The 27937-nt window shown below is 27.4% G+C and overlaps 3 protein-coding genes across 3 annotated transcripts in view; 2 read left to right on the top strand and 1 right to left on the bottom strand.

The window, feature by feature from the left end:
- The window catches only part of LOC107454652 (protein NipSnap homolog 3A), a 19309-nt gene extending 1942 nt beyond the window's left edge, over positions 1–17367 (top strand). The window contains exons 2-7 of the mRNA XM_016071909.3: positions 1648–1948; positions 5157–5315; positions 6754–6909; positions 7987–8070; positions 9386–9487; positions 9833–17367. Of these exons, the coding sequence (XP_015927395.1) occupies positions 1648–1948; positions 5157–5315; positions 6754–6909; positions 7987–8070; positions 9386–9462 (777 nt within the window). The 3' untranslated portion in view covers positions 9463–9487; positions 9833–17367. The remainder of the gene's footprint in view (positions 1–1647; positions 1949–5156; positions 5316–6753; positions 6910–7986; positions 8071–9385; positions 9488–9832) is intronic.
- Positions 17368–22861: 5494 nt separating this feature from the next.
- On the bottom strand, positions 22862–24119 carry LOC107454644 (DNA-directed RNA polymerase I subunit RPA43-like). The gene has a single exon (XM_016071893.4). The coding sequence runs from the start codon at positions 24117–24119 to the stop codon at positions 22908–22910; it is 1212 nt and encodes a 403-aa protein (XP_015927379.1). The 3' UTR covers positions 22862–22907.
- Positions 24120–24356: 237 nt separating this feature from the next.
- LOC107454632 (endoplasmic reticulum transmembrane helix translocase) overlaps positions 24357–27937 on the top strand; it is a 49722-nt gene continuing 46141 nt past the window's right edge. Inside the window, exon 1 of the mRNA XM_043040758.2 lies at positions 24357–24617. Within this exon, the coding sequence (XP_042896692.1) occupies positions 24357–24617 (261 nt within the window). The remainder of the gene's footprint in view (positions 24618–27937) is intronic.

The raw sequence follows: 27937 nt of genomic DNA on the forward strand, positions 1-27937 counted from the left end.
TATATATATATATATTCAAAAAAAGAAATTGTTGCAAAATAAAATTTTTTTATTCAATTGTTTTTCTCTTGAAATTACTGTTTCTCTTTTTTATTCATGTAGTTCAGATCAACTATATGTGTCAGTCAAACAGTCATCAAATATTTAAAATATTTACTATTATTGTTCTTATTAAAAGTCTTTATAAGTACTATCCACACAAGTTAAAATTTATATGTTTGTTGATTAATATTCAGTTTAAAGTTAATATCCAATTTTGATTGAAGGTATTCAGTAATTCTCCTTTTTTCTTCATTCTACTTTTATATTTAATTTAAATTTTCTTCCTTGAGTCATAAATTTTTGGATCTAAACTATCTTATATGTTTATCTCAAAAGCCTGTTTATCTCAAAATTTCTGAAAATGAATACATTTAAAATCTGAAATCAGTGTATTTCATGTTTATCTTGAGCAAATTTCATTTAAAACATTTGTATCTTGAATTTTGGTGGAAGTTACAAAATTAAAAACTATAGAAATTGTCTTGATATTACAGAAATCATTGCTCAAAGATATTCCTTCTTCAATAACACAAGTGACAGAAAAATTACCTGACTTTGCAAGAAATAGCAATATCTTTACAAGGGTGTAGATTATTTATATTTAAATTCAGATGAATGAATATTTGTGAAAAAATATTTTACAAACTTCAAAAGTAAATCAATACTTTCTGATATGTGAACTATTACGCAAATATCTCTATATCTCAAATTTTTTTTATTAGTTTGAATTCTTGAAGTTTATGAGTGGGACTTAAATTTAACTCCATGAATTATTGCTATTTCAATGTATTTTGTGTTCTATTTTTAACACAGATGCTAGTTTATTCAAGAATTGTGAAAAATAATTTATTTTATTTCTTTATTAAAGAAAAATTTATTATCAAAATTTTTTAATCACTTACAGACTTCCTAAAAATATTTTGAAAAAGCTATTGTAACTTAAAAAAATTAGAATTTTGGAAAAATTTTAAACTAAAATATTATGCTCTGGGAAAAAAATTAGGATCTGAGAATTTTCTGTATCCTTGATGTGTAACATGCGAGACCTTAGCAGGTGCAGAGATTTAATTTTATATTAAGGGTTAAAAAACTAACCCATTTATTGCTTTATAGCTATCTCAATGTTCAACTTCAAGGCATTGAGATTTGGAACCCAACCCAAAAAACAAGGGATCAAGTATTAGGACCAACGCGCACTTCAATGTACCTAAAGTGACTACGAAAAAGTCAGAGGAGGAGATTTATATCTTAACAACTTTTTCTAAGTATCAGAAAAATTTTAATGATGGATTTGCATTTCGTGATAGCCTTACAAGGCTAATTGGTTGGGTGCGAAGGATCATTGAAACACTAATTTTTGGTTATAAAGGTTGAAGATTATTTTCGTGACAAAAATGTCATTTTATTGTGTTATGTTAATGTTATTTTGTTGCAAGAAAAACTAGTAACACTTTTTTAAAAGGATTTTATTTAATACCTCTATAATTAAAAATCTCTTTGTCTTGAGTTTTTTTATTTAAATTTCCCTTGATATTCAAGATAGACAATTTAAATTGTATTTCATATTATATAATCTTGAATTATCTTTACTTTGTATTTTTCCAGATATTACTCCCTTATTGGAAGAATTTTGGTCTAAAATATGGTTATAACCTTCAAAGAACACTTTGCATTCCTCCATTGAACTCTTCCTCAAGAGAAGCCGAGGATAAACTCTATTTAAATCAGAAAGAGTCACAGAAAATATATGAAATTAGGACCTACAAAGTTCGTCCAAAATATTACAGAGATTATATAAAATTTACGGAAGAAAATTTTTATCTTCGTATTAAACATTCAAAGCTTTTTGGATTTTGGAGTTCTGAATTGGGAGCATTAAATGAAGTTATTCATGTTTGGGAATATGGTGAGACATTAAATTTTTAATTTACTTTTCACTCTGCATTATATGTACAGTGCACAGAATAAGCACACTGAAAAACTTTTGATCTAATGATCAAATTTTGAATGAAATCTGTCAAATAGTTTCTGAGTTATCAAATTTTAAAAATCTTGTATTTCGACCACCTTTGTTAAGTTTTGTATTTTGTTATTTGAAATTATATTTTTACATCTCACTATTCAAAATTATCGAAAAAAAATTATATCTCACTATTCAAAATTTTTAAATAATAAATTAATGACAATAAATAATTCTTAAGAATTTTTTTTTGCATGGAATTATCTTTGATAAAGGAATTTAATAATTATGTGCATAACTTTTTCATTTATTCAGAAAGCTTTCGAGATCTCAGATTGCAGCTACTCCCCCCCCCCCCCCNGCACCCCCCCCCCCATATTTTTAAAGGTTAAGAACACAAATCTTTTGAAAAAGGGGTTTGTTTATTCAGGAAAAGAAGATTTCTTTTCCGATTTCCTAACTTATGCCGGCAATAATTAATTAGCCTATTTAAGCTAAAGCTTCTATGCTATTACGATTGAATCTTGAAATCTGATCATTAGATCATGTGAAAATGTGATCATTAAATCAGAAGTTATTTGGCATTTTTTTTCATTTTGCACACTGTATGTAATTGTTAAAGGATAAATAAATTATTTAATTGTTTGAACAATTTATGATTTTTTTTGTTCAGATCTATTTATTCTTATCCCCAGTGGCAGCTTGAAGTTCACCCACCTTCAGATCGATGGGTACCAACTTGTCTGGGAAGTAAAGGCTGCCTGTGTGCAGTACTGACCACATTGCTACAATCATGCCGTTGGTCATGAAATTAGGAAGCCTTATTCTCCTTAACCCCCTGGCTCACAAATGGACTGTTGTGGGAATACTTTTTTTATATTTATTCTGATGTGTCTCAGATCTTGAAAAGTTTAATTTTTGTCTTCAAAAATATAATTATTATAATTTAGATTCTACATAAGTATTATAAAAATTCTTTTGCGATACAGTTTTTTCATTAATACTTTTTCAACAAATTTAGTTTGTTATATCTTCTATTCTGAGTATTTTGTAAAGAATGTTTAGAAATTCTGATATCCCAACAAAATTTTCTCAGAATTTTATATGAAATTAATTTATAATTAATTTTTGCAATACTCAAACGAGGTATTTATTCCACTCTTACTAGCACCCTCTCAAGCTCTCAACCACGCATAATAATGATTTTTTTTTAAACATAAATTTGTTAGAGAAAGCGCAACATCGGATAAACTTCGAGAAAAAAATTCCTGCATGGCTTTGGAAAGAATTAATGAACTACGGATGCAAACACTAAAGTTATGTGTAAGACAAAAGTTATTGGTAGTGTTAAAAGTAACTCCGAAATGGTGAACATTTAAAAGATTTTTCACTAGAAATTATTGTAATTTTTTTTAATGTTTTTTAAACTTATATTTTAACGAGTAGCAATTTTGTGGAAAATTCCAATTCATAACAAAATAATTAGTTAATCAATGTGAACTCAATGCCCCCCTTTTTTAAATTTGGCTACAATTAGATAGAATTAATTTTTAATATGATATTAGGACCTGAGAATCTCTAATTGCGTATTCAGTAATCACTTTTCAACGCACGCAATGCCATTGTAAATTTGTGTTTCAATCTTATTATTAGATAAAAAAATTTCTTTCCCTCTTTAAATTTTGTGAATGTTACTTTTGTGCTTAAAATTTGACAGTCTTTTAAATATCTTCTATGTGCAAGAGTACTAAATCATGTACTCAAAACTGTGGCAACTGTCTTAATGTTAAACTCACACCTATATTGTGTTTTTAACTGCCCTGCAGTCGCCTCAGGCCTTCACCTCTTAAACTATCCTACAGAAGAAGATTAATATTCATTTAGTGCCATAGAAATAGCAAAGACTATTCAAGCACACCATGAGATATGATTCAATAGAGGATACGATGCCAACCAACCGACTAAACCATGTACTAAAGTTTAAAAAAATCTTTACAGTGAAAAAGAAAATTCCAATTATTTCTTCATTCAGCAATCACATGTCTGTATCTCACTAAATTATGTTGACTTTATAAATGTACAATAATCATGCAGCTCATGAAATATAATTATGTTTTCTGTCTTTATTTCAGAAGTAGTAAAATAGTTTAACAAATTAAAAATATTTAAGTGCATGTCACTTATTTGTGTAATTATGTTATTCTAAAGATAGAAAATTAAAATTAAAAAAAAAAAATAGTTAAATGCAAAATTAAGATTTTATGATCTGAAAAGCTGTTATTATATGTAAACACTTACGTATTGCAGTTTTTTTTAAATGTTTTTCCTAAGAAGTTTTGTAAAACAATTTATACTTTATCTTAATTTCTAGTCACATCTTAAGCATTAGGGGAAGTGATAATATCTCTTAATTTATGTTCTAGTTATAACTGAAACTATCCTAATAGTGCTTTATTGAAATCCAAGTAAACACTATATACAAGCAATTTTCCATTGTTTAATGGCTGTTGTTGCAAAACTTTTTTTTACATACTTCTTTTAGTTAAATAAGTCATAAATATAGTGTAAAAAAGTTTGAATTATGTCCAAGTGTACAATACAAGAGGTCTCAAAATTATTTTTTTAATTGTAATGTGCACATGAAATAAACAAAGTTCTGTTGTTTTTACATAACTCAGCAGTAAATAAAGTTTGTTTTTATACAGTTTTTTATGTTATTCACATAAAGGAATAGTTAAATTTTAACCTGGAAAGCTCCAACATATCTACGAGATTGTTTTCATGTACAACTGCGATTTTTGTCTTTCAAGTTGCAACAGAAAAAGGCACTTTTATGCACCAATGTCAATTAAGAACCCCAGTACTTTAATTTACAATGTTGTAAAAGATTTGATGTGAAAAGGATTTAAGAAAAAAACTCATTTATATTAGAGCATCTAGGTTGGGAAGAAAATTTTGAGTTATTTTATATGCTAATTATTTACCATTTTTCTTGGCTTTCATTTCCCTATTTCCCTTTGGCCATCATTTCCTATTCATTATTCATAAGGATTTACTTTGCAATTTAGTAAATACATATTATGAGTCCATAACATATAAGTTTATATTTTAGTTTTTTAACTGCTAATTTACTTTTGTTCATTGCAAATTTTAGATAATCATGAGCATCGAGCGAAAGTTAGAAAAGCGTTAGCGAATGATAAAGAATGGCAAACAAATTACATCAGTCAAGTTGCTCCTATGTATATATCTCAGACAAATGCTACAATGATGTTGCTACCATGGAGTTTAATTACTTTGCCGAGCAAAAATGGTTTGTTTTAATTGTTTTTTAATTAAATTTATTTTCCAAAACTTTTAATTTTTTTGTATGCGCTTAGCTATTTTCTTTTTATAAAAAATTTTATATCTGTAAAGTATTCCATACTGAAAGTTATTAAATTGAAACATGGTTTTTATTTATTTGTTTAATTCATTACCCATCAAAGTCAACATATACATTAAAATGATTTAATCAATCCATTACTGGTTTTGGCTCTGCAGTACTTTGGGATGGAGATTTATTATCTTGCATGCAGGATAAGTCTCAGTTAAGCACTGCCTTTAAACTTAGAATTAATTTAATAAGTTACAACTAACAGAGGTAAGTATAAAAACAATCACAGATACTTGTAAACATATATGGCATTAAATCTTTTATAAATATTCATAATCTTCAATCTTGCCTTTTTCAGTGTTATTATTTACATTTCCAACCTCTAATACATGGATGAAACCTGTTATTTTTCCTTTCTCTAGTTGCAGATAGTTTTTTTAAAATCACCTTCTCTTTGTTACACTTTAGAGATTTTAAAACACTGTTAGAGTTTGTTCCTTGGTTATTAAACTGTCCATGATTTTGAAGATACTGCAAAACCCTGCTGGTTTTTATTCTTTTCTGTTGAATGTGAGTTTCTAGTTCAAATTTAAATCATTAACTTAAGTCTTTTTTTCTGACTATCAATATCGCTTATCAAAAAATGCTTTGTTGCATCAGCTCTGGACAAATTGTTGTTTCATTGAAAAGAAAAAATAAACCTACAATATAGTGTTATTATGTATATATAGCATGTTTTGTCATTTATAGAATTTCTATGAATAATGACTTTTTATTTGATAATTTATTAAATTTTTTTTAAAAATTTAATTCAATATAAATGGTTTTTTTTTATGTGTCAAACATGTTTATTTAATGGTTTTCAAAAGACCCCTTTTTTCTCTTCCAAACTAGCTTAGTTTTAGTCATTTGAAAAAATGCTTTTAATATTGATTAATTAAAAGATCAATCTATGGTGTTTTCCTTTTTAAATTGAATTAATGAAGGGATTATAGATCCACTTCCATGTGGTGTGCCTTAGCTACATATTTTACAGCAAAGAGATCTTCCAGTACTGTTTAGCTAGACATCTTTTTAAAAGTTGTTTCTTTTCGGACCTCTCTTTAAGATATTCATTATGGAGGGTTACTGTATTTCCTGTTACAGAGTGCTTTGTGGGATGCATATCTATACCATTAAAAACAGAAAATAGTCAACACAAAAGCATTATGTTGTTTAATTTCAAGTAATTGCCTCCTAGAACCGGTTCTAGCGAGTAAACATTTTCTGAAGATGGCTTTTGTTTCTGAATTAAAAACTTTTCAGTTTGCCTTATTTGGCTTTTTAAATGTATCTTCTAAATGTTTTTCTATAGCGATATGCATTTTTATTACAGGGCTATATGAATTACAGATATTTCATATGAATAGCCACACTGATATTTGGGATGGCAGACTAAAAGCCGCAATGGAACTCAGTTCTCTTAAGTTAAAAAATGCCAATTCTGTTTTAGTTGGTTGCTTTACTTCAATTTTTGGACCTCATAATACTGGTAAGATTGATTTTTTATGTAAAAAAAATTGTACAAATTTAAAAATTAAAGACACACACTTTTTTTACTATAAACTAATAGGATCATTCTGGCTCAAGTTAAGAAATTCTATGTTTTATCACTGTTTTCAGCGTGATGATGCTTTTTACAGAATTGCAGCGACTTACAGCTAACTATTTGTATTTTACCCTGCATTATTTGTTCTAGCCTAAACATCTATATTATATAAAACGCTAATACGTACGTATGTATCAATAAAACCGATGATATCTCTTTTCTCGCGTTGGCAACAGTTTTCATTTTTAATTGATGGGCTTCGGCGCGTAAGAGCATGTAGTGAGCATCATATGGCTAATGTATATTATATAAAACGCTAATACGTTTTAATTGATAGGCTTTGGTGCGCAAGAGCATGTAGCGAGCATCATATGTCTAATCGGGTGAATTCTCATCGAATTATTAAAAAATTTCTCACAAAATTATCTTCATCGAAGCTGATGCTTTACATCCGGTGTTCAGTACTATTTCATATTGTTTTAAAACACATGGTTTTAGCCCTCTGGTGGGAAAGACTTTAAAACAAAACTTACAACAGTTACTTTTCTCAACAACTGAAATTTAGAATAGTGTGATTAAGAAAAATATGTGAACTGTTTGCAATTTCAAATTAATATTGAAATGTGCAGGTTTAGAATTTTCTACAATGAAAAGTTTTCGGAACTTCAGTGTTAAAAAAAGTATACAAAAGCTAGACGTTAAGAACGTATCCAATGAGCGAGCAAAGCGAGCATCGGATTGCGAAGCAATCCGAAAAGAACTGCTAAAAGCAGTTCCGGGGGTTGGCGAGCTCCAGCGAGCAGGGGGCGAAGCCTCCTAGTAACTTTTATTTCTTTTAACTATTTATATTTACCTTAATTTTAAATTTATGTTGTGTAACTAAGTATTTAATTAAAGCTGCTACGAATGTTTAACATTTTCATTCATTATTATTGCAATAGTTTTGAATAATAAATTATGAATAAGCATATTTAAAATGTGTATATTCATTCCAAATACATGAATATCTTCTTTTTACAGTATATGCTTTATGGCAACATGAAAGCTTCGATAAATTTGCATTTGGTGGCTTGGAAATTTTGAATGAGCCCAACAGATCTATCTGTAAGCATTTTTTGATATTTTTTTACATTTCAATGAAAGTTCAGTTATTTAAAATGTTTAAAAGTAGCATAAAATGTATTTTGTTAATTTTTTTAAAATAGATATTTTAATATTTTGTGTTCTTTTAGTGTTTTAAATTGTTCGAATTATGCAATTAATACAATTATGGATGTTTTCAATATCACAAACTTCAATAAGATGACCTTTACGATGTTACAAAAAAAAATCTGAATTCTCTACCCATATGCTATGTTGTCAGTTGATAAAACTATTTTTAGCTAAATAGTTTCTTGTTGATTCTGGATTTCAGATATTTTTGATCGCCAACATATGTTTTCTAATTTCCGAAGAAATTATAAAATTTTTTTTTAACTTCCAATCTTTAAAACTTTTTCTTAAATGAATTTAGGAATAATTTTTTAGAAATTTTCTTGAGAAAAAAAAAAATCATATTTAAAAAAAAAAAATTAATTATTCCTTAAGAATGACAGGAAAGATGTGTGTATGTTTAACTCTTTCATTGCGACGGACAAGATAACTTGTCTTCCATGAATATTCTCTGTGCTCTATTGTTGCATTAGTGAATATGGTTATTGATTGCAATTGATTATTATTTTTTTAAAGTAAACTAAACAAATTTTAAAGGAATTTGCTTTTTGTTTCAATTTTAGTGATGTTGTTGAAGTCAAAGCTCAGAAAAAAGGCATGTCATTGCCGTGATGAAAGTGTTAAAAATATTGCATAAAATAAGAAAGAGCTGCTAATTTTATGAATTCAAAAGAAGCTAATATTAATGAGGAAATAGTTACTATGGACAATAATGTCCCAAGCTGGAGTGATTTGGGAAGAATCAGAATATTAAGAGAAGCATGTTAGAAAATGAAGATCATGAAAAAGCAAAAATATTGAAATTTTTTGAAATAAAGAAGTAAATACATGTCATAAAAGTTTTAAAACTTTAGCACAGTTTCTAATATGACTGAATTGCAGCAACAAAAAAAAATTCGATTTTTGATATCTTGAATTTTTGATGCGACTAAATTTTTAGCACCTCCGTTCAAATTCCTGATGTTGAGTTTGACTGTATTATGGTATATTTAACTATTTACTTTTACAATAAGCTCATTACAAAAGTAGAATATATTCCAATGATAATTTAGATAATTTAAAAAAGTATTATATCATTAATTCAATATTTTTTTTAAAATCAATGCGAGAGAAGTATAGCATTTATTTTTTCGTCCTATTTGTATGAAATGTTTTCATTTGCTGTCATTTGTCTCTTTTTATACATTGATTTAGACTTTTCTTTCAGTGCATGCATTTTATCACGAAGTTTTAACTGGATATAGTAAAGGTCTTATTCCTCATAAAGCATCTCCTCTTCAGTAAAAACCAGTGCTTTCTTTTAGTCATAGTAAGTAGGAATTTGTATTAATAAAAACATTAATGATTTTTAAGTTTTACATACAATATCCCATCATAATAAATGTTTTCCAAAGCAATACAATAATTCCTCGGAATAACACGCTCTTGTTTCTACAACACTGCCAAGTAAATTTGGGCTAAACATAGTGTTTATTTTTTAAATTTGTGGTGCAAAAATTTTTTACATGCATTCAATTTTGTTTTCAATTTTGTTTGTTTTTGCAATTTAAGTTTTTGTAGATTATTCACATGAAAATTTCAGATTGAATTTGTGTAAAATCTATATTTAATTCCTTGCATTGAGTTTTATTTAATGTTGTTTTTTCTATTTTAGGCCTTTTTTTATTATTTTTTAGCTCTTTTCTTTATTATGTTGTCAAACTGGTGAACCTTGAATTTACTCTCTTAGCCATGGGGCCTTCGAAACAAAGCTGCTATGTCTTCCAACAACAAATTAGTTGAAAAAAAAGAAGAAAGAAATGCATGCAAGCTCATAATGCTTTCATCAGTATTTTTAGTACTACATATTTTTTTATTTGCATCTGTGATGTATGCTATAATAATTCAGCATGAACATATCAAATTTTAACCTTAATTACTTTTTTTAATTTATTAATTTCAAATGTCAAAAATATCTTTAATGTATAAGTATTTTATGTCTAATGTAAATGTGACAAAAAAGCGTACATTCATAATAACTTTTGATCTATTAGTTAGATTTTCATGCTGTAAATAAAATTTACCATAAATCATGAAATATACTTGAGTGCATAATTCCCTCTAATATGCAGCACATTGAAAATATGGAGTGAACTTAAATTTGATTGAAACTGCTGCACTCATTAGTCACAAAAAATCACGATCCTCTGAAGTAATTTCATGTGATGCAAATTGTATTAACAAACTTTTTTTTTTGTTACTGATTAAAATGAAAAAAAATGTGAACTTTAAAGCTTAAGAACTTTTATATCATATTGATTAAGATCTTTTTTCGTTGAAAATTAATTTAATGTCTAAATAAATTTTCCTAAGAGGTGGACATTTAAAAGAGAATTTAGTGCAAAATTGTACACTTACATATTGCTGTTTCACATGAACTTTTTAATGATAATTATGATTAATTAATTAGCTTATCTTACTTCACTTTATCAAGAAGAGAAAGAAAGTCAAATAGTCATACAGGTTACTGGATTACTTATGTTAGTACTTGAAATGTGCACCATTAAATCAAAAGTTATTTTGAGTCTTTGCTTTTTTTGCTATATGTCTTTTTGTCAATATATTGAAATTTTATGTGAAATAGGGTAAAAAAATCTTTTCTTTTGTAAAACTTAATTTAAAAAAGATAATTTTAAATGTAGTGAGGCATAATAGGAAATGTATGAATTTTGTAAAAAGTAATTAGCTGTCCATTATTTTAGTTTGATATCTTGAGTAGCATAATTTTTCCTTTAAAAGTTGTTGAATATCTAAATATAATTATATCCTTAATTTTTATGCACGTGTTGGTAGCTTATTAGCGTTTAACTGTGTGAAATACTTGTATTATAAATAAGATTTAATGAAAAGAGTAATAATTAAATTTAAAAGGTGAATTATTATAATTGACAAAAACACTATTTAAAACAGAGGAGAAAATGTTTTGTAAATGTATTAGAAGATATTTATAAACTAAAAGAATTGTATTTAAGGGTGATTAATTTTAGATAGGAATGGTTTATTAATTAATTTCTTGTAATTCGTTTTTGAAATGAAGTATAAATGCTAATGTTAAAATGATAAGTTGTTTGAAGCATATAATAACTGGTTGTTATGCATAATAACATAAATGGTTTGAAATGACATAAATTGTTTGAAATGTCACTTTAGTTAGTTAGTTTGTATGATATTTAACATCAAAGCCCTTAATATAAAAATGAGCAATGATAATTTGCTCACATTAGTTTGAATGCTAAGTCAACTCCTTCATATTCATTATAACTGTTTAGAATTATATTAATTTTCTAATAACTGTTGATTTATTATTATTCCTACTTACCATTTTGAATGTTTAATAAAATTAGTGGATTATAAAGTTCACCTGATTTCTCAATTGTTATTAAAAAAAAAAGATATATTATGATTTGTACTTAATGGCATGGATTTATGAGAAGTCTTCTTGTCTGGACTTTATAAAGTTTGAGGAAAATTTTTCCGAACTGAGATCATTAACTTGCTTCTTGCATTGTTTATAAAAGAGTATATTATGTATTAATTAAATACTGTATACGCATTGTAGTAAAAAGATTCTGTGTATGGAAAAAGTAAAATACTTTTTTATTTTAATAAAATAAAAATAGTATAAGTATTTTATCAAAGTATTTATTATGTAAGTATTTATTTAAATTCTTATCTGTTATTTTATTGTACTTATGTTTTATTATAAGTATTAAATCAAAACTGCAAGTCAAAAATTTACAAGCTGGGGACTAGTAGTTCTCAGCCTCTAAGTTTTGACTTGCAATTTGGTTAAGTAGAAATGCTATAGTTTTGGTATCCAGGTTTTTCTGTTAATCAGTATTTTATTTCTACTGGTTTATTTCATGTAAAGTTCTAGTCAGTGTAATTATTTTTAACTATCATTATTACCATTTTAGTGATATTTTGCATTGATTGGTAATTTGTATTCTAGTCTCATCACTAAACTCACTAATTATGAAGCACACACATAATTTTTGTTTTTAAAGTTAGTTTTTCAGGGAGACATTTTTAACATAAATAACGAAAACATTTTTCAATTTTGTTTATTGATAAAATACATGCTACAGATGAAAAATCTAATGTAGAAATGTCTTTTTAATAATAAAACACTTTGACATAAGTTTTATTATGCAAAGTGTATAAGTTCTCATACAGTTTTAAGCAACAAATTCCAATATGTGATAAAACTACGATTATTTACGGGGAAAAAACTATTTTATGTACCATCTTTTAGTTCTTTGTTACATACCCTTTAGTCTTTTCTCATAACTAGCATAAGCAGCATGCATTCATAGAAATTTCTTTCCATACTCACTTAAAACTAAACATACCTTAACCGGTCAAAAGACCGGTTATTGTATACTGTATTGTGTAGTAAAGTGTTGGTATGTTTAGTGTTGAACACTCGCTTAATGTACAAAGTATATCCAAACATTTCTGAAGTTGTGCATTTTGCATCATTCAGTATTGATAGGGTAATATCCCAACCAAAATAATTCATTTGATTTAGATCCAGAGAATTTTCGGCGTGCGAAAGAGCACCAGCTTGTTGATAATAATTGATGTTGTTTCTATTGCCAATGCCAACAACCATTTAAATTCAAGCCTTCTTTAAATTATTTTAAATAGTTTGAAATGTGTAAGATAGTATCAATATGCATTTTATTTTATTATGTAATTAATGCATTTATGGATTCACTTAGGAAAACAAACCTTTTTTGCGACGATCATCGGGATAATCCACTTTACAGAAATTATTTGTTGTTGTTGTTTCTAATGACGCTTGTACCAGCAATCCTGCTTGGTCAAACTAATAAAATTTAAGGCAGAGGGTGCGTTTTTTCTTTTTCAATGGGGCCATTTATTGCCCAGAATAAGATTTCAGTCAGACACACACATCACAGTCCGCTTTACAGGGGGGACCCAGTCATTCATCCATTCATTTATCCACAGATCGTGATTTTGTCCTGAACCAGAGAACAATCCAACTCCAATTTTGTGTCCCAAGAAGTATTGGTTTGTTATGGGAACCGTACGGAATTTGTGACCCAGACAGATTTAATGTACACCAGTCACCATTTAATACACAATATTTTTCTAGCCGGCGGGATTCTAACTCCTGTTCTAAAAACACGAGTCCAATGGCCTCTCAACCAGGATATTCCGGTCCATTTGTTGATAGTAATAATAACTGATTACCAAAATCTTTCCTATTTTATAGACTTCACACAAATTTTTCTCTCATTGAAATAGCTTACATAACTATTATTGAACACGCATTTTGAAATCCAAGCACCATTTTTTTATTGTATGGTGCGATAGAATCTTTAATTTATTATTTTTATTTCTTAATCCTTCATATTTTTTAAAAAAAAAATGATCTCTCTGAATGAAATCTCTGTTTTATACGAACATTTGATATAATTACTGTATGAGAACTTATCGACCTGGTATACTTATGTGTATATTGTCTTATGAAATTACGTATTTTTAAATTTAAGACCCAGTTTGTTAAGAGGTTTTGGTTTTCAACAAATAAAATTTTATTCTATTCTTATATTTAATAATAATGCAAATAAATAAATTTGAAAAAAAAAGAAAAACCTAAGTCAAAACATTAAATGAAGCTTGGCAAAAGTTGAATAAAGTCCTCTAAAACACATTTATATTGCAATAATATAGTGAAATAATAATGATTACCTACTATATTTCCTTTTCCCAATTATTTCATTTCATTTATTACAAAGTTATATTTTTCTTTTTTAGATTTTTCCTATTATTTTATTTACTTTTTTCTTAGGTATCTGAAATGTTCTTTTGCTTTAAAGTGTGCATTATTAGTGTATTTGTAATTAATATCAACTTTATAGCAATACAAACTATATTATATTTTTAATTAGACCTAATTAGGTTCACTCAATTGCATTCTAATGACTTTAAGTGATACTTTGACAAAATATGCTATAAGTTTTTTAATGTCAGTTAAAGGTTCAGTTACAAAATTTGTTTTATTTCAAAGTGAGTTACACTTGTTTAGAAATCTCAAATTCAGATTTAAAAAAAATACAATTTAGTGTATTTGTTGTATTTTTGTGTAGAAGTATTCTTATAAGAATGCGGTGAAAAGTATTAACATTAAGATGTTTCAAATATATAACCATAACTTAATTATTTACACGATTTATTTCACTAAAAATTTTGTTGTTGTTTCAATTGTGATATTTTGTTTTGTTTGATAATTTATTTTTGTGATAACCGTTAAAATATTTCAAGTTTCATCCTGTTTTACTTTTCTGTATTGACTGTCATTTAACAGTATATTTTTAGTGTCCTTTCGTTATTTTGGAGAAAAAAAAATTGATAGTTTGTTTTTTAGATTTATTTCAATTGTATTTCACTAATTTAGTCTTCTCATTTTAGATAAACACATATCTTGTTCAAAATATAATAAAATAGAAATATATCTCTTAAGTATTTAGCAAATCTGCAGTAAAATCGCCTCCATAGAATTGTGAAGAGTGAAATTTTTCTCTTTTTTAACTCTACATTTATTCTTTAAATGTTATCTCAATCACTTGCAGTAGACAGTATGGGAAGACCTGAAAAGGAAGATTGAAATGCTTGGTCAAAACTGTAATTTTAACTCTATTCATTAAATAAACTTGCAAGGTTTTGACACTAACGATGTTGTCTTTGTCATAAAATTTCAAGGAAATTTGATTGGGCAAAAACATTTTTTCATCTTATTTGTTAAGACAAGATGGATGGATAAATGTCATCTTTCTAAATAGGCAATATAGACTAAAATTCTAATTATATCTTTTTAAGCCTGCAGAAAACAGGGAATCATCCTATCATTGAAATTTGTTGTTACGAGTCTGATGCCTGTCTATTTATTTTTGAGTTCATAGAACTAAATTTTGAAGAACTTCAAAATTTAGTTCTATAACTCAAAATAATATAACTTATAATAAAGTTATATTAATAATATAACTTTATATCTGAAAAGTTAAAATAATTCATCTGAAATTTTTACAAATTTATTCATGATAGATAGCTAGAAGATTATTTACTATTTATGCATAGGAATTTTGCATTTCAAATAACCTCTGCTAAAGTTAGAGTGTGCATCTCAATTGCTACTTTTTAAAGGCTTTATTTATGAATGAGTTTGTACAGCTCATAAAAGAAAGCATCTTCTCTAACTTTTGAACTACTGATCAAATTTTTCTGTACTAAAATATAATCTAATTTGTTCGAATAATATACTTAAGATGTACCAATTAATTAGTGTAGACAGTATTTTTTCACAAAATCGGACACAAAAATGTTCTCTCTTAATAAGGATACTTTTTTTACTTTGTTGGATTTTGATTTCTGTCTTCAAAACATTTCACATATGACTATTTTAAAGTTTCTTTGCTCAGAAACTGTTTTGCAGGTTTACATACATTGCATTTTGTCATTTAAAAGTACATAAAATATTTGTACTTTTATGTTTAATCATTAAAAAAATCAGAAAGAATTTTTTTAATAATATTATATTTGGCTAATTGAGTTTTGAAATCCATAAAAAAGGTATTTATTCAGACTGGTTTTGTAATTTAAAATATCTTTTGCACTTATTAATCAGAAATTTAAAGCATGCCATCTCAAACCCATTAAAATTGTAAATCAGTGAAATTAAATACGGTTATTAGATCGAAAACTATTCATGGTATTTTATTTTTTTCAAATTAAACACAACATTGCAAATTATTTGTAAAGAAAATCATAAATTTATAAAAAGAACATTCCATTCTTTCATAATAATGAATTAATTCCCATTGAGGGCTTTTAAATAAAATTGACATCTCAGCAAAACAAGTGTCTCTAGGAGTCAACCCCTCAAAATATTCCCCTGTTTATCTCTGACATACGTCCACAAAACTTTCCATTCTATTGTTTAAGTTAATTTTCTTGTATATTTTTATATACCTAAAACATGTTTTTGTTTCATATTGAGAATTATTTCTTTGAAAAAAAATATCCACCGGTGAATAATAAATAAGTTTTTCTCACGTTAGTTTACTGCATTAAAATATAAGTTTTTGAATTTCATTGATTTTGAATGCTGTTTGTTTCGTGTTACAAATTTATTTATTAAATCTATGAAAATAGATAGAATTAATTGATCAGTGTTATTGTTTTTCTTTGAAATAATTACTATTTTCGAAGTGTCAATAATCTTTACATTAGATCTCTTTTATCATTTTATTGATGGTTAGAGATATTCTTTATATTTTCCCTGTGATTGTCATTCTAGTCAAGTCTAGTGAAATAGATGCAAGTTATTTCATGCCAATGATCTGAAATACTGTTTCTTTCCTTGTTTAAAAAACTTAATATACATTATGTTAAGGATTTAATTACAAACAATTTTACTGTTTTTCTTTGAAATAGTTATTATTTTGTTTGAAAAAGTGGATCCATAATTTTTCTATTAGATCTCTTTTATTGTTTGACTGATGATTATTGATTGTATTTATATTTTCCCTGGGATTATTAACTTATCAAAAAAAACAATACAAGTTATTGCATTACGATTTGTATTGTTTTTATTTTTTTTTCAGAAAACAAATATACATTATTATAATGATTTAATAATTAAATTATTAATGATTTAATTATTGTTTTTCTCTTATACTTTGTTTCAAAAATGTTTTGATAATTATATGTATTAGATCCGTTTCATTTTTTTACTTATCGTTAGTGATATTCTTCGTATTTATCCAATGATTGTCACTCTAGTAAAATAAAGTTTTTGCATTAAAATTTGATATACTGTTTTTTTCTTGCTCATTAAAATTAATATACATTAATTAAGGATTTAATTGCGATCAGTGTTATTGTTTTTTTTTAAAAATTGTTTATATTTTACTAGAAAAATGTTTTGATAAGATTTATATTAGATCTGTTTTACTTATGGCTAGTGATATTATTTATATTTATTCTATGATTGTCACTCTAGTTGAGTATTTTATGTACGAATTGGTACTTTAGTCTTACCGGTATGTTCATATATTATACAAGCAAATTCTTATTATAGCATTTAACAAAAGAAAATTAATAAATGTATTATAAAATGTCTCAATCTTTTTATTCTTTTAAAAAATTATGTTTCACTTATTGGTATATTTTTATGCACTTTGATAGTTTTTTTTCCTGCCGTACTGTGGTTATTCAAATAATGCATACACACCCAACCAGGGGAGAGGGTTTATGATTTGCTGATGCTGATAAGGGGGAGGAAGAGTCAAAAATTGCCAAAATCTTTAATGAACATGAAAGTTTTTTTTTAAAAAAAAAATTCTTCCTATCGTGATTAATTTATTAGTGTATTTGTTAATTGATTTGTGTCGCCATTTATAAAATTTAAGTAAAAAAAAGTACTGTTTGAATATGATATAAGCAAAAACAAAGTTTACCAATGCTATGATCGATCGATCCAGCTAACGAAAATTCCAGGCAATTTTAAAAAACAGTTATGATATATATATATTTTTTAATATTTAAGCTTCAGCCATGGTAGGGCAGGAGATAAAGCTCCCGCCTCTCAATGAGGTGATCCAGGTTTTAGTCCAAGCTGTGGCCGGTTGGTTTATACGAATTCTGCTTCCGGCTTGAAGAGATCACAGTGCTGACGTAAAGTATCCAGAGCAGTAGATGGATCATGGTTTAAAATCCCCTTGTGGTCAGCTAACCATTGGGAGGCTTTTGTGGTTTCTTGCTCTATGTTACGCTAATGTGGGTTAGTTCCATCAAAAAGTCCTCCATGCAGGCTAGTTTGTCCCAATGCTTGATTCAGGATTTCCCTTGTTTTATAGGTTGGGTTCAAAATAACAAGGCCACAGAATTGAAGATTAGAAGTCTTAAACTTCGCCGGTAATAAAATTTTAAAAACAAATAGAATCGTTGTTATTTTTAAACATCTCATTAATTGCGGTAATGTCATATTTATGTACTATGTACGTTGTCATATTAACACGCAAATCAAAAATCCAATTTATGCTGTTCACGAATAGAATCCATTAAAAGGTCAAAAAGTTAACTTAAATATATAATAATAATAACATATATAACAATAACAGTTTAATAATATGTAGTGTACTAAGTATCAAAAGTCCAATCATGTCATTAATGCTGTTTTTGAATAGGATTGTTTGAAAAAGTCAAAATGTTATTTGAAATATCAGAAATTAAACAAAATGTAATGCCAACCTTCTCTATAAATAGGAAAATATATAGATATATATTTTGAGAATATTGGTTCATACTTCATTTTATAATTCTAAGTTTTGAAACTGCGACAAAATTCACTGGACAGATTTTGTCAAGGATTATCTTAAATACAGGATCTTATGAATTCTGGTGACAAACAGCTATTTTAAAATGGCTTTTCACTGATATTTTACTTGAGAATTTTATTTCTGACTAACAGAAATGTCTTAAATACATGATACAGGAACAGAAATTTCAAAAATTCCGAATTTTATTACGACTTGCGAATTTTAAATCAAGCATTTAAATAATGAGCTTTATTCGTGCTGATTTTATTGTTAATACATATAAGCAATTTCCCCCCGGTTATTTCCAATCCGTTATTTTAACTATGATGTTACTATGACACGTGAATTTCTAATTGCCCATTTAAATAATCACTTTTTGATACTCTTTATTAATAAATGCATATTACATTGTAAAATAAGTTATTTTTACGTCGTTTCATCGACGGTTAGCGCTAAGCATTTGTACATGGTACAATTAAGAATTCCAATATTTTAATACCATGTTATTGCAACATGGAGAAATCGATAAGTGGAGGAAAATACGAATTTTCAAGCTACTTGATGTTTGTAATTTTGTTTAAAATTTCTTGCAGCTTATATGATTTGTTTTAGGGGGGAAAAAAAAACCTTTTTCTATTTAAAATTTATTAAACATCTAATAATTCAAATAATAGGCAAGAAATAGCAATAATATAGTATAATACCAAATATATATACATATATTTTCGAATAGCAGCACTGAACTATTCGTGTCGCCTTGGAAGATGCCAGAGTTGTTACTCCTTTTGCGTTACCCATTGAGCACCTGTGAACCAAAGTCACGGAGGTGAGTAACATTGCCCACGCCACAAACCCGTTGATAGGGTGGGCCACATTCATTCATCACACACAACATAGGACAACACAAGAGAGAGAAACATCCATGCCCAGAGTGGGATTCGAACCCGCGGTCATCAGCTTCGCAGTCAGGCACGCTAACCACTCGGCCGGCATAATACCAAATGAATATTGTATCTTAATATGTATTATAAAATAATAGTTTCGTTTTATTTTTCAGTTTTTGCTTAAACCCTATAAATTATCTTTAATTAAAATATTTAGTTCAAATGTATATTACTCATTAAAATATGTACCGTATATTCCGCCGTATAACGCGCACTTTTAATACAAAAAATAACATTGGAATTAACGGGTGCGCGGTATACGCCGAATATAAAAAATTATAGATTAACAAAATTTAAATATAGAAAAATACTTTTATTTTAAAGAAATAACATACCTTTACCTATATACTTCATTGATTTTCGTTATTACATAAATAGTTCATTATATTCGTCTTCCGCTATCAATTACAATTATTAAAATTTTTTTGTATTATCTGTAAGGTGGGACCTAAACATGTCCCACTCTAAAAGGCTTTCTGGTTTTCTTATGCAGCCAGGACGGATTTGCCAGATGTTTTTTACCCACAATTTAGCACCATTTTTGTCCATCCAGAATCCCATTATTGCTCTTTCAATTCTACCCTCACATACATGTCAAATTCAGTTCTTTTATTTTTGCAAAAGATAGGGAAAAATACTTTTTATTTACGATCTTGAAAGATGAGATATCGCACATGTACAATCCAAATTTTCGTGCGCGTTATACGAAGAGTATATCTTAAAATTTAAAAAAAGTAATTAGAAATTACGGGTGTGCGTTATACGACGGGGCGCGTTATACGACGGGGCGCGTTATGCGCCGGAATATACGGTATGTACTTTTCCCCCAAATATATATATAGATAAATCAATTACTGATAAAAAGCAAAAAAAAAACCTTTAAATTTTTATTATTGAATAAATTCTAATAATTAAAAGTATTTAATTTTCTGAAAATATGTTATGTTTACTGATTAAAATATTTAGTGTTTAGAACACCAATTTTAAGATAAAAAGTTATCATAATTGCCGCCAACATGACTAAATATGTCTGCCTCCTTTCCTTTGTCAATCTGCTATGCAAGTGGCCCTTCTCTCAAAAAGGTCATGCACCCCTGTAAGGATAATTATTAGCTATTGTATACAAGAAGAAGAAGTATTTATAAATAAAAGTGCTCGACCTCGTGCACAGGTCGTTAGGCCAAAGGAGACCAACTCCCTCTGCAGAGGATCGAAATTGGGAGAGCATGTCTTCAGATCATCCTCATGGATGTTTCCCAGACTGTCGCCAATAGCCCACAGTGCAGCTCTAGTGCGACGTAAATAATGTACTGTACCTACCTTTTTGTTTTGTCAATTACGGTAAAAAACCCAAATTTTGGTAGGAAAATATTAAATAATTATAAATAAAAATTAGTAAAATTGAAATTCATTGCATCTGTTAAATTATTGAAAATAAAAATACAAAAACAATAAGCTTAATAATAATAATTTAAAAAAAAACACTCAGCATTCATTATTTATAAAATGAATTTTCATTTTCTTCCATTTTAACTCCTCCTTTCGCAGAAACATGCAATTACAAAAAAAAAAGTTTTGAAGCTACCTGAACTCGTTCATTTCATTTCTTTAGTTTTCGATGAATAAGACCAAAATTCAAAACAATTTAGTCCAGAAAGTAGATGTACTATAGCTATTATAACACAACAATACGATACGTAACTAGGAAATTTATTGTAATAATGGTACTAAATATCAATAGTAATTTAATTAAATCTTTGAATTGATTGATTTAAAAAATTATTAACTTACTTAAACAAACATTTATATTTCTTATAAATTATAATTAGTTCACGAATCAGTAATCTAATTATACATTAATATATTGGATAATATTCATATAGTATATAAAAGTAAGAGTGCAGGAGTCTAATATTTCCTCAAAGGAATGTTTCTTTTTTGATCAAAATTTCCCCAAAAATTGTAGCTTTTTTTTCAGTATAATAGCTTTTTCAAAATGTTTTTAGAAAATAAAGTTTATAAAAGAGAACAATTCTCTTGATTTTATACAATTCTTGAATAAACAGCATATGTGTCATAAAATAACAGAAATCAAAATATATTGAAATAATAATAATTTATTGCATTAAATTTAAGATCCCACTTATTAATTTAAGAAATTCAAACTAATAGATACACAAATTGACATGTTTTTTAACAAAAAAAAAAAAAGTTTTGCAAGGCAACAAACTTTTTAACAATAAAAAATTTTTAGGATTTTTTTTAAACCAAAACTTTTCCCATAGCTGCTTGAATTTCTTCCAAATCATTGTTCACATGGTCAAACATATTTTGCTCCCTTAAATATAATTAATGACAAATGTTGAGAATCAATAAAAAAAAATTATAGGTTAAGATCAAACTGAACACTTTAATTTCACTTCATCTAAAAAATCTGCCTAAATTGTAGCACAAAAGAATTAAAATCAATATTTAGATTGATAATACTTAACAACTCATAGTTATTACCTGTAACAAAAGCCAAATAATTATAATATGGGTCTAAAAATATTAAGATTACCATTAGAAAAACTAATTGATAGTTTCAATAATTTCTGAAATTTTTTTAAAATTTTATATATAATATAGTATAAATCATAATTAAAGAAGTATAGTACTGTGCACAATGCAAGTATTGCGCATGATTTAGTATCTAATAAAATGTCTTCAATGTCAAAAAAGAAACTTGTTCTAAGTTTTTGATGTATTTCAACAGTTTTTGACACTTTTTAACAGGTTTTTAAAGCATCATGTCAAAAACCCAACTTCAGAATTTTAAAACTATGATCTCCTCTTTGGGTGATGAAATTTTTTCTTCTAGTTTTCTTCTTATTTTATTCTTTTCTAATGCAAATTTATAAGAAATTATATTTCAATACAATACTATAAGCTAAATTTTCAAAACAAAATAATTATACACTATGAGAAAGGCTGCGAGCTATTGCAGAAATTCACAGAGAACAGGACTGAAAATTTTTTTATCTTCCTATATTTATTAATATTTAAAACTAAAATTAATCATGTTAAAAGACAACACAAGGCTCTACCTGAAATAGATAAATAAGTTAATAGAAAAAGAGATAAATAGAAATAATAAGATAAATAGAAAAAGAGTTTAGAAATCTCTTTGTAATACGTAACTTTCCCATTAAATAAGAAAACGTGGTTAAATGGCAAGAAAAACAATAGGTAAAAAGAAGTGCTAACTTGGTAAAAGTAAATACAAGATATCTTTCCGTAAATTAAAAAGTGTGAAAATTCAATAAATTTCTTAAAATAGTCACCCTCCAATGTTTGAAATAATATAGGTAATGAGCAAAATAACTATTATTTACTTAAAAATACAAAATAACATTCTTCATTCAGATTTTATTTGTACATTAGTATCTAATAATTTATCTGACAGTTTCTTTTTCTTTGCTTTTTTGTGTCCTTTCTTAGTTTTTAACTTTTTATCTGTTATATTATGTTTGTCTTTTTTGGAATGCTTTTTATTTAACTTATTCTTATCTGATTTAACAACAGTTCCGGTAGCTATAATTTTGCTTTTTTTAGATTTCTTCTCTTTCTTTGGCTTTTTCTTATCTGATTTAACAACAGTTCCGGTAGCTATAATTTTGCTTTTTTTAGATTTCTTCTCTTTCTTTGGCTTTTTATTTCGCTGCTCATCTTTTGACAGTTTCTGTTTTTTATGTCTTTTGAGGATGGGTTGTACATTATTAAGATTTGACTCATCATCGGTTCCAGCTTCATTTTTAAGAACTGGTACATCTTCAGATATTGCAGAAGCTCCGTTCACAATATTAAACTCTGAAGAGGCATCTTTTTTACGTTTCTTTTTACTGGGTTCATCACTTATTGTATCTAGTTTGCGCTTTTTAGACTTTTTATGCACAGGTTCAGAGTTTGGTTCTTCTTTAAGTTCTGCAGGTGATTCGTCAATATCAATTGTAGAAATTTCACTTTTAAACACTTGACACTCTTCAATCTCATTAGAAAAATTATAATTAGTGATCGTGTTTTCATTTTGAAACGAAAAGTTAGTCAGCACCTCTTCTTCAACATCAGTAAATAGCTCAGTCATCAGTCGAAGACAATCAGGCGTTATTTTCCCCTGTACTCGAACTTCATTACGAAAACAACTAAAATGAGTTATCTCGAATAAAATTTCACGTTCTATTCGAATGAATTTTTTCGCCTCAACTGGACAGTAATTAGAGAGATAGATAGTAGCATTGATAGTGTCATGCATAATACAACCGACAAGTTCCGGAGTGATGCGATTGACTTTTCCTTTTACAACATCACCCACTTTAGGGCAGAATATGTGAAACATAGCTTTAACATCAATAATGATAACATTTCTGGATATGATGACTTTATTTGCGCGAGACATCAAATACACGTTGCTGTAGTTGACTAAAATACCTTCTAATTGAGGATTGTATTGTCTTTTCCAGGTTTCGAGTGTCTCTAAAACACCTGAAAACTCATTTGAGATAAAAGTTATAGGAAGAGCCAGTTGAACTGTTTTTTCCAAGATCTTTATACTCGAGTAATCACGATCCATTCTCCCACGTTTGTTTATTTCTGTTTGTATTGGTCGACCAGATACAGGATCTTTTACCCTCTCTTGTCTTTAAAAAGAATTAAATGCAGTTTTCGCTTTGACCTAACTATTTAGCTAGATTGCTTTGCTAGCTATACGTTGTTTGATATAAAAGCTATAAACTAATAACAAATCAGTCTACAAACATTTACAAACTGTCATACAAACCTTTAAAGGTTTTGTTGATGTGTTTTTAAGATGGCGAAGACATATGGAATCGATGATTTAGTTGATAATGTCACTTTGTATAGCTCAAGATCACTTATTTTACATGGATACATACTTCCTTTCATCATTCTGTATTTCTTATGGTTTTATATGTTCGTTTTTCAGTATGGTGTTTCGGAGTATTATGAAGCCGGCTTGATAATTTTGGCAGTGATAGGTTTTATTCAAATTTTAACTTGTCTATTTTGCCATTGGTCGGTTCACATTCGATGTTTATTGTCGTGTAACAGAGTAAGTTTCATCACTTCCTTCCAAACTGCTACTTTTTAAAATTTATTCATTAATTCTAATATAAACTATTTGTCTGTTTTACAAATATTTTAGATTAGTAAAACTGCATTTGATTTTGTATTATATTTGTTTTCAGTACTTTTGATATTGAAAAAAAAAAAAAAAAACTGCTGTTTCTCTGTTTTGGGAGTCCATTGGCAGAGAAAGATGACTAGTTGATTTATAATTATTTGAGGAAAAGTTATATGCCCTAGATAAGAAAAGTGTTGCACTAAGCAGAAAGCTAAAAGTGTTGCACTAAGCTGCCTTTAACATGCAAAGTCAGTGACGGGCTTATCCTACTTTGAATCGATTTTTCTTATTTAAGAATCGTAATGACCAATTAAAAAAGAAATGCTATTAATTTTTCAATCCATGAAAGTGTGAGTCAATTTTTTAAAAATCTTTATTACTTTTGGTAACATTGCCTTCCAAACGTAAGTCACTTTCAACCTTTGAGTAAGGGAGAAAAGCAACTTTTCTTTCTTCCACCAAATTCCTCTTTGAGGAGAGGATTACAGTTTCATCTGGAGTAATCTTCTCTCCTAGGTCATGGTGCATAGTGTTTTTAAAAAGTGCTTAAAGGTGCTTATTTTCGATTTTAATTTTTTTAAAATACCTTGAAGGTGCTTTTTTAATTAGATGTTTTTAAAAAGTGCTTAATTTTATCTTTCCAAAATGATATTTTTTATACCATGTCTATTTTCGTCATGTTTTATGCTAAAGCCTGCCTTTCACATTGTTCTATTCAACGTTTTCACAATTTATTTAACCACAATCTATATAGGCGTACCGCCGGTCCATAGCGTATGAAAGCGCCCGTTATTTTACATGTTTGATGAAATACTTGCGAGTCTGAATGTGCGTCTACTGAACTGGGTTCGGTGAGATGATTGCTTTCTCATGTGCAACTCTGCATTTTGCAAGATATTCTCAATTTCAGGCTTCATTTTCCACCCTCTGATATCGAACCGAAAAATCTCTCGATCATTTTATAACGACTAATATAATCAAGAAAAGAGTTCGTTGTCAGAAACTAGTTATTTTATTATGATCATGTAAAGTCTCAAAATTATTTTTCATTTTGTTTAAAATTATCTTTTGAGTTCTTAAAGAGTACTTAAAAGGTGCTTATTTTTTGCTGAAAGATTTAGTCTTCCTCCCTCCTTCTAAAATATCTATTTTCACCTCTTTTTGGAAGTCTTTTTCCCTCATTGCCTTTCTGATGGACTAAAATAGGATTTTTATTTCTAAACTTTTAATATTTTGGAAGATATATTCACTGTTAATTCGTTCTGTCTATATTAATATCTTGTCTAGTTTTCAATTGATCCTGCTCTACATGTCTAATAAGAAATTCTTCTGAGTAAAGTGATATGATTAAATTAAATGTAGAATATAGATTTCTTCAAGAAAAAATATATTTCTTCTTGGCAAAGATGGCAATTTAATCCAGTGGGGGAAAAAAACCTCACTTTTTATAAAATAAAATGTTAACAATGATTTAAATCAGCTTATGATTGCAATCTAATTATACTATCAAAGCTATTTAAAACTTCTTTTTTATTTTTAATAGGAGAACATTATAAAGCAAGTAAGGAAACACTTCAATTTCTAAAAAAATTAAAATGACTCTTTTTTTTTTCAGTGCTTAGTTCAAAAGAGCATAGTAAATCCTAATTTTATAATTATGTAAATAGCATTTAAAATGCTATAATAAAAATTTAAAACATCAGTTTACTCTTATCTAATCATAATCAAAACAACAAACTATATTTTCATAGTTACACATAATAATTAGTTATGTGTGATGACAAGTTCTGTAAATTTTAAGAATCAATATAATATTAAAATAAATAAAAGGAAAATAGTTAATTTTAAAGAGTAAATGTGAACGAGAAATTGCTTTTCTTTTATGTATGAATTTTTTTTTGTTTATTAATTTTTTTTAAATTTATTAATTTTACTTATTTTTTTCTTCTTAATTTTATTTTTTTAAATTAAAAGCTTTTTTATATTATTATTATCGCTAAAATTGTATTAGTCATTTTTAGCTTCTATTTTTTATTTTTCCTGGAGAAATCTCTGCCCTGCTTTTAGGACAATTGAAGAAACTTTATAAAAGGGATGGAACATACTGTAATGTAGTTTTCATTCACAGGGGAAAAAAATTGAGAAATTGTGATATGATTTTCATTTGTTTCTCTTTGATTTCCAAGTTTACTACTTGATGTGCTATCCATTGAATGAATTTTTGTACTCCAAACAGAAACTCTAGAAGAGAAATTTATACCCTACAGCAGTGTTTCCCAAAGTGTGGTGCGCGTACCCCCAGGGGTACAGAAACAGCTTAGTGGGGGTACGCGTTCTTATGCAAAATATCTTACAACGAATGAAAATTTCAAAAAATTTTATTTAAAAACAAAGCTAGCCACGAGAATTTACGATTACGTATTTTTCTATTAGCTATTTTTGCAGAGTTAACAGTTACTAATTACTGTTGTCAACAGCCAGTTGTGATTTTTAACTTTTGTGCAATTTTCTTATAGTAAAAAATACATTCATTTTTTTTATTGGTGGTACACACCGTTACGAAAAATTTAGAAAGGGTACACAAAAGTCATAAGTTTGGGAAACACTACCCTACAGCATCAATTGTTTCGTTTACCTCCATTGTTTCCCTGTTATAAATTTCTTAAAACTGACCATCTAATTTAGGACACTTTTTTTTTTTTAATATATGACCAAACTTAAATAGATGTTTCTAAAACTGTTTCCCTGCTAGTTTTAAAAACCACCAGTCTAATTTAGGACTCTTTATATATATATATATATATCTGTTTTTCGGATATAATCGTGTGGGCTGAAGAAAAGATTATATCTTTTTTCCGGTTTTTTAATTAACCTTTTTTTTTTAAATAAACTGTTGTTTGTTATTTTTTTACTTATTATTCCCCCCCTTTTTTTTCCATATGTCTATAATTTTTTTGGTTTTATTCTTCATTTTGAACTTATATATATTATATATATTTTAAGTTTGCCTTTATTTTCAGGCACAGTTATTTTGATCTAAAAGAAACAGTTTTCTTTAATTTTCAAAATCAATTTCGTATAAATTTTTTATATGAATGAGAATAAAAGTTTTGTTCAAATTTCTTTATTCATTTTAGTCAAAATATAATTCCGATAATCAAACACAGTTTTTTAGAAACTATCAAAGAGTTTATTACATTTAAAAAATACCAAAATATGTTTTATCTGTTAATTAGAGCGCCAGAAAA

The sequence above is a fragment of the Parasteatoda tepidariorum genome, chromosome 1, assembly GCF_043381705.1.
Source record: "Parasteatoda tepidariorum isolate YZ-2023 chromosome 1, CAS_Ptep_4.0, whole genome shotgun sequence".
NCBI classification, from domain to species: domain Eukaryota; kingdom Metazoa; phylum Arthropoda; class Arachnida; order Araneae; family Theridiidae; genus Parasteatoda; species Parasteatoda tepidariorum.